Source organism: Salvelinus namaycush, chromosome 21 (genome assembly GCF_016432855.1).
Source record: "Salvelinus namaycush isolate Seneca chromosome 21, SaNama_1.0, whole genome shotgun sequence".
In the NCBI taxonomy this organism is placed as follows: Eukaryota; Metazoa; Chordata; class Actinopteri; order Salmoniformes; family Salmonidae; genus Salvelinus; species Salvelinus namaycush.
The window spans coordinates 16,499,375-16,507,612 of record NC_052327.1 but is presented as its reverse complement, the minus strand read 5'-3'; the positions used below and the strand labels follow the sequence as shown (position 1 = coordinate 16,507,612).

The following is an 8,238-nucleotide window of genomic DNA, read 5'->3' as shown; positions in this document are numbered from 1 at the left end:
AGAGCATGGTGCTTGCAGCACTAGTGTTGTGGGTTTGATTCCCATGGGGGACCATTACAAAAATGGATGCACTCACTACTGTTTGGTGATCTGTATAAGAGGGTCTACTAAAATGTAAAAGCAATGAATAGACCATTTCAGTTTTCACATAGAAATAAGTTGCATTTGCAAAGTATTTCAAGAAACTGGAAAACATATAAGCAAGTATTTTTATATTCCACAGGTATTATCCGATTAACTCTTTTGGCTCACATCAACAGCATCCTCTAGGATACCCTAGACCCACTACAATTTGCATATCGCCCCAACAGCTCCACAGATGACGCAATCTCAATCGCACTCCACACTGCCCTTTCCCACCTGGACAAAAGGAACACCTATGTGAGAATGCTGTTCATTGACTACAGCTCAGTGTTCAACACCATAGTGCCCACGAAGCTCATCACTAAGCTAAGGACCCTGGGACTAAACACCTCCCTCTGCAACTGGATCCTGGACTTCCTGACGGGCCGCCCTCAGGTGGTAAGGGTAGGCAACAACACGTCTGCCACGCTGATCCTCAACACTGGGTCCTCTCAGGGGTGTGTACTTATTCCCCTCCTGTACTCCCTGTTCACCCACGACTGTGTGGCCAAACACGACTCCAACACCATCATTAAGTTTGCTGATGACACAACAGTGGTAGGCCTGATCACGGACAACGTTGAGACAGCCTGTAGGGAGGAGGTCAGAGAACTGGCAGTATGGTGCCAGGACAACAACCTCTCCCTCAATGTGAGGAAGACAAAGGAGCTGATCGTGGACTACAGGAAAAGGCGTGCCGAATAGGCATCCATTAACATCGACAGTGGTAGTGGAGCGGGTCGAGAGCTTCAAGTTCCTTGGTGTCCACATCACCAACGAACTACCATGGTCCAAACACACCAAGACAGTCGTGAAGAGGGCAAGACAAAACCTTTTCCCCTTCAGGAGACTGAAAAGATTTGGCATGGGTCCCCAGATACTCAAAAAGTTCTTCAGCTGCACCATCGAGAGCATCCCGACCGGTTGCATCACTGCCTGGTATGGCATCTGCTCGGCATCTGACCATAAGGTGCTACAGAGGGTAATGCGTACGGCCCAGTACATCACTGGGGCCAAGCTTCCTGCCATCCAGGACCTATATAATAGGCGGTGTCAGAGGAAAGCCCATAAAATTGTCAGAGACTCCAGTCCAGTCTCCAGACTCCAGTTTCTCTGCTAACGCACGGCAAGCGGTACCGGAGCGCCAAGTCTAGGACCTAAAGGCTCCTTAACAGCTTCTACCCCCAAGCCATAAGACTGCTGAACAATTAATCAAATGGACCCCTGACTATTTACGTTGACCCCCCCCATTTGTTTTGTACACTGCTGCTACTCCTGTTTATTATCTATGCATAGTCACTTCACCACTACCTACATGTACAAATTACCTCAACTTACATGTACCCTGCACACTGACCCGGTACCCCCTGTATATAGTCTCGTTATTGTTATGTTATTGTGTTATTGTGTTATTGTGTTTGGTAAATATTTTCTTAACTCTTCTTGAACTGCACTGTTGGTTAAGGGCTTGTAAGTAAGCATTTCACGGTAAGGTCTACACTTGTACTCGGCACATGTGATAAATAAGGTTTGGATTTGTACAGATAATCAACAGCCTCAAGTTACAAATACTGGTAAACGCTCAAATACAATAAAGTGGTGCACTGGGCCTTTACTAGTCCTGTATTAGCAGACTGATATAGACTTCTGTATGTGATATAGATATACACCTTGGCAATAAAAAAATGTTCAGCTTGGTCACTTGCAGAACACCCACCACCAAACTACTTCCCGCGGCTATGCAAATAGCCTAATGGTTTGTGTTTGAAAAAAACACATATTCATAATAAAGGTACAAAACGACTGTTGCAACTGAGTTACATGGAATTATCACTTTTTGTAATGAATTACTGAAATCAATAAATCAATGAATGCAGGCTATTTCCTTAAAAAAAAGTAATATCAACTCCGTTAAATAGAGCTCTTGCATTATGGTCTGTGGGAGGCGCACGCTTCTCATACACTTTCCCTCCTCTCGCTCACGGTTAATCTCCGAGTAGCATACGAACAGCCTCACCGGAGATACCGAAAAGAAAGGAGTGAGGATAAACGGGGACCGAACAACACAACAACTCCCAGCATGAAACAAATGTGAAACCGTCACGGGACTATCTTTCCCAAGAAGCATACATTAGATTTTTTATTGTCTTCATCGAGATTTGTGAGGTTGGTGAAATATGGAAACGGCTGTTTCAAGAGGCTTATTGCTCGCTCAGCTCTTGATCGTCTGTCAATTAGGTAAGAACTTGAATTTAATTTAGTTTTTCTCATTATTAATTATTATTATATTATATCATTATAATTTTCTTAAAGCTTTTTTTATATTTTTTATCACTTGATGGTTACTGTTGTTTCTGTGAAGGTAGCCTACCTGTTTCTCTCCGAGAATGCAATGCGCGTGAAGTTCAGGTTCAAATGAACTCGGTTCGCTTCACTAGCCTACTTTGGACACCTCAATTTTATGTTTCATGGATTCTTTTGCTGATTTGATTTAGAAATCTGAAGATAATAATCGTCTTTCGGTCTATTTCAATTATCTTCGAATGATTATGCACAAGCGTTGTGAGTCTTTGGAGAAGTAGGCTCTATGTTATTAAACATCATGTTGAAGTGTGGTTATAATGCAATGTAAGACTTGTCATAATCATGCATTACCCCTTTATAATGTCTTATTATCATCTCATAATGAGCCTGACTAAATTCGAAAATACACAACGTATTGTAAGCCTTATTAAAAGACAGTCGTGTGTTTATATATCATTGGTGTTAGCGATATTTGTTGTGCAACCGTAGGACACAGACTATTGTGAGAAGAGCACAGAGGAACATCTAAAGACTATCACTTTGGGGTAGCTACGCAAAGAAAGTTAAACATTCAACATTGTTTCTATGTTGTGTATGAAGGGGCCAAGTGTAAAGAATCCTATCAGAATGCGCATTCCCATTAATCGGGTGTCTCGTATTTATTTGGTCTTTTAAATATAACGTTAGTGGAGCTGTGAAGCATGAAAAGGGTGGTTTCGCCACGGTTGTCGAACTATGTTATTAGTAAGTAAAACGCATTTTTTTTGGAAAGGGGGGCTAGTAGTGATGGGTCGATAGGTGCTACTGAAATGAATGGTATGGCAGTCTCAAGCTGCCTGAAAACTAGTGCTACTGCTACCCCAGCAAAGCCAAGCAGAGCCATTAACCACCTTTTAGGGCTAATATTTTAGGTTACATTCCACAGCTGTATTTCTCTCCTGACATTCAACTAAGGCTATCCTGAAAAATTCAAACAGATAGCCTTTGGTTACACTTTATTTGAAGCCTATGGTACTGTAGGTAGCCTATAAATAATGTGCTATTGATGTGTTATAAGTACGTTTAATTGCACATATTTTGATAGTTATCTTGTCATTTTGACCAAATTCAAATAGGTCTATAAATGGGGTTGCTGTTACAGCCACCATTGGTTACAGGACAATACAGGCAAATATTTGAATAAACTGATAATTTACATATCCCCACAGAACTGAGTGAAAGGAGTGTTTTCTTAATTCGCCCAGTTGGTCTTAGCCGTTCAGCATCAATATGGCACACACGTACAGTGCAAAAGTGTCAAGGAGGAGACTGATATGCTTGGTTTAATCTTTTGGGTGAGGCATTAGACAAAGACTTGAAAAAAGCTTGCTAAAGCTAGTTTGCTTAAGAGCTAAAAGCCTTTTGTGACAGGCCTTGTGAACTGGGATATCAAATGTGTTGGTACATGCTGAATGCTTTACCACATGCACCCCACCGCCACCACTCCCCTCCTCTTCTCCCTTCTTTTTGCCCCTTTCAGTAGAGTGCTTTAAATGACGCTTTGATGAAACGTGGAGCACAAAGGAAGCGGTCATTTGTTGGGAAGGCAGCATAGGGATTGATGGCAGAAAAAAGACACAAAGTGAATGAATTCAACGCAGACTCTGCACCATCTGTCTTCCCAATGTGGTGGGCTATAGATGGGGCATTTACACTGGGCATCGTCCACAGTGCCCCGCTCTCTCTCGGATGAGGAAGTCTCTGTGCCTGTTGTTTTGGAGCAGGGTGGTCGTGACTCGTGACAGATGGCAGTCATAGTTTGTCACTCAGTCATTCAGGTGGATGGTTGGTTGGTGTGCTTCCAGATTCCATACCCCTTTGCTCATGCCTCTTGGAAGTCCACCTTAGAGGGGTGTGTCACAAGCTGTTGGTCCAATGCTTAATCCAGTTTCAGATGTGGCCTACTGGTATAATGAGGAAAGTGTGCCAGTTCATAACTTCATGTTGCCCATGCAGCTGTTATCACACTGAGGAACACAATAAACTACACTTGCAGAGTACACAGCTCAATAGTTTAGTTGCATAGAGTGAATATGCGTAATCTGAAATGACTGTGTGTGAGTCAAACATTGTCTACTTTAGTCTGAGTATGGCTGTTGTTAACTGTGCAAAACACTTATTACCAACAGTAATTGAAACTCAGCTTCTCAGCTCCTTTGATGCAAAGACGAAAAGCTTTTTCTCCATGCCACCTCTCCCTTGTTCTTTCTGCCCCCTCTCTACTCGTTCTTCTCATTTCCTCTCCTACCTTCTCCCATTCTTCTTTCTCTCCCTCTTTCTCTGAGGAAGCTGCGGGACACCCTACCCAGAGCAGCTTGGCACACTGGTCCTCTTAGCCATCCAAGCAGGGTTGCTGGTAAAAAGCAGAGCAGATTTACAATCGGCGGCAGGAGGGGTATTTGATGACCAGATTAGTTGGTATTAGGCTCAACGGCATTCACTCCAAGTTTGCACAGGGGCCACACTGAATCCTCTGAGTTGCCCCTCTCTCTCTCCCCGGCCATGGCTGAAAAGGACTATGGTTACGTGGTGGTACAGACCAGCCAAGCTTCCATAGCGGAGCCCAGGACACTGGTTCTCCTCCATATCCTCCATCTTCCCAAGGCCTTCCCCGTGAATTATGCTGTCAGAAGAGAGATTTGTTTTGTGTGGGTGGGTGGGGGAGAAGCTGGCAGAGGGCGACGGTTTTCGATGGTGTTCAGCGGTGCGCAGCGACACAGCAAGGGGGGACCATTGTAAGCGTGACGCTAGATCGAGCACCAATTTGTCCCAGAGGCAGTGGTGGCGCTGGAGCAGGAGGCTCTCACGCTGCGAGACTGGAGGGGATGTGTGAGAGCGCAGCGTGTTGCGACCGTCACAGGAGTGTCATGGCAATGCTCCGACGCTCTGGCTCCCAGGCTCCCCCTTCTTGACACCTCAGCGGTGCCCCCAAGCTAGGAGAGCGATGAAGTTGAGGCTTCAACCACACTTGTAATGTCATTAGTTTTGTTCCAGACCTTTTCCCCTTTTCATGCTCACTCTCACTGTCTTTATTTCACACTTTCACATGCATTCTTCTGTTCTCCTTTTTGTCCCATATATTTGTTAAACCTTTTCTCTCCCTCATCATCGTCAATCTGTAATTTTCTCTCTTCTTTTCTAATTTCTCCTCCTCTCATCATTTTTTCCTTCCTGTCTCATTCTCCTCTCACTCCCCCAATCTCACCCCCTGTTCGTCCTCTTCTTGTCTCCCTCCCACCATCTCTACCCGCTACCTATTCTCCTTCTCCTCGTTTGTCTCACAAACAACCAGGTTCTGCTGGTGTCTTCCTGGCGTTCTGCCAGCCGGGTCCTCGATGCCCACCACTGGCTGCTTAATGGATGACAGGGCAGATCCGGGTGGCCCGTCTTGCAACTGAAAGAGGGCTTCTCACACCGGGGCCATTGGGGAGAACAAGAGGAGCCCCGTAGAGTGGCTGGTAGAGAGCCATTGATTTCTCCCCCTCTTCTTCTCTTCAGCTGCCTGTTAGTGTGTGGTCTCTTAACTGTCCTGTATATCGATGGCTGTTGTCCTGACACTGAATGCAAATCCCCAAGTGACTAAGATAAAGGCCAGCTAGCTTGTGTGAACAACACTGTTGGTCAAGGTGTATTTTGCTCGGGGGGATTGGGGGTGTATACCCCCTTTTCTTTTTTAGTCTTCCTTTTAGTTCTAATTCTCAATGGGACACAAGTAATGGAATTTGTAAATGTGTTGGGACATGACTGCACATAACACTTCCCAAAGGGCCCATGCTCTTTTCATGTATATTAAATATCAGTAAAGTACAAATTAAATGTAATTGCTTACAGGGGTAACATTTTGCAACAAAATTGAACTTGACATAAAATGCAGTAGGCACTGACAACAATTCAAAATGTGTGTAGCATGACATGCCTGTGTAGTTACGCAAATAACAATAACTGGGACTTTGAACAACTTAAGAATCTTTTGGCAGTGCTAAGCCTAAGGCTGTACGGGCAGATATTTTACTCAAGCCAAGCTTCAAGTTGGTCAAGTTTTTGACTGTATTTCTTTGTAGGCCGTGGCTGCAAATACAGAGTTTTCACCTCTACCTGCCCATTTGGAAATCAAATCAAATGTATTTATAAAGCCCTTTTTACATCAGCAAATGTCACAAAGTGCTTTTACTATCACGTCTGCTCCCGCTCCCCCTCCCTGGCGCTCGAGGGCCAGGCTGAGTGCCAGTCTGCCCTTCATTACGCACACCTGTCACCATCATTACGCACAGCTGCGCAATATTGGACTCACCTGGACTCCATTACTTTGTTGATTGCCCCTTCTATATCTGTCTTCTCTTCAGTTTGTTCTCTGTGTCAGCATTGATGTCGTTATTTTTCCCCTGTCCAGACGCTGTTCCTGTTCTGTTTAATGTCCGTTGTTTATTAAATGTTCACTCCCTGTACTTGCTTCTCGTCTCCAGCGTCGATCCTCACAGAATGCTGACACCACTAAAGGAAGCATCAGGGAGTTTTTGTTTTTTGTTTTGGTTGGTGATGTTGGGTCCGATGGAACTGGGGGTGCCTCAGCTAGCTCGTCGGGCTTCCATGCCTTAGCTGGCTCGAGAGATCTTCTTGCCTCGGTTGGCTTGGCAGGCGCCCACCCCACGTCATGCTTCAGCCGGCCCATCAGGCTCCCATGCTTCAGCCGGTTCGTCAGGCTTTCACGCCTCAGCCGGATCGTCAGGGTCCCACGCCTCAGCCGGCTCGCCAGGATCCCACGCCTCAGCCGGTTCTTTGGGCTTCTATGACTCAGCCAGCATGTCCAGCGCCCATGCCTCGGCCGGCCCGTTAGGCTCGCCCAGGTGGGATGCCAGGTGGCGCCCCTAGAAGAGGGGGGTTACTGTCACGCCTGCTACCGCACCCCCTCTCTGGCACTCGAGGGTGCCAGGCTGCCCTTCATTACGCACACCTGTCACCATCATTATACGCAGCTGCGCAATATTGGACTCACCTGGACTCCATTACTTTGTTGATTACCCCCTCTACAGTGGCAAGGAAAAGTATGTGGACCCTTTGGAATTACCTGGACTTCTGCATAAATTGGTCATCAAATTTGATCTGATCTTCATCTAAGTCTCAACAATAGACAAACACAGTCTGCTTAAGCTAATACCACACAAAAAAGTATACGTTTTCATGTAGAGGTCGACCGATTAATCGGCATGACCGATTAATTAGGGCCGATTCCAAGTTTTCATAACAATCGGTAATCGGCATTTTTGGACGCCGATAATGGCCGATCACATTGCAATCCACAAGGAGACTGCGTGGCAGGCTGACCACCTGTTACGCGAGTGCAGCAAGGAGCCAAGGTAAGTTGCTAGCTAGCATTAAACTTATCTTATAAAAAAACAATCAATCTTAACATAATCACTAGTTAACTACATATGGTTGATGATATTACTAGTTTAACTAGCTTGTCCTGCGTTGCATATAATCAATGCGGTGCCTGTTAATTCATCATCGAATCACAGCCTACTTTGCCAAACGGGTGATGATTTAACAAAAGCGCATTCGCGAAAAAAAACACCATCGTTGCACCAATGTACCTAACCATTAACATCAATGCCTTTCTTAAAATCAATACACAAGTATATATTTTTAAACCTGCATATTTAGTTCAATAGAAATTCATGTTAGCAGGCAATATTCACTAGGGAAATTGTGTCACTTCTCTTGCGTTCAGTGCAAGCAGAGTCAGGGTATATGCAGCAGTTTGGGCCGCCTGGC

General features: G+C 45.1%; 1 protein-coding gene across 1 annotated transcript in view; it reads left to right on the top strand.

Moving 5' to 3' along the window:
• The first annotated feature begins 2,133 nt into the window (after positions 1-2,133).
• ptprz1a (protein tyrosine phosphatase receptor type Z1a) overlaps positions 2,134-8,238 on the top strand; it is a 70,256-nt gene continuing 64,151 nt past the window's right edge. Inside the window, exon 1 of the mRNA XM_039017273.1 lies at positions 2,134-2,361. Within this exon, the coding sequence (XP_038873201.1) occupies positions 2,301-2,361 (61 nt within the window). The 5' untranslated portion in view covers positions 2,134-2,300. The remainder of the gene's footprint in view (positions 2,362-8,238) is intronic.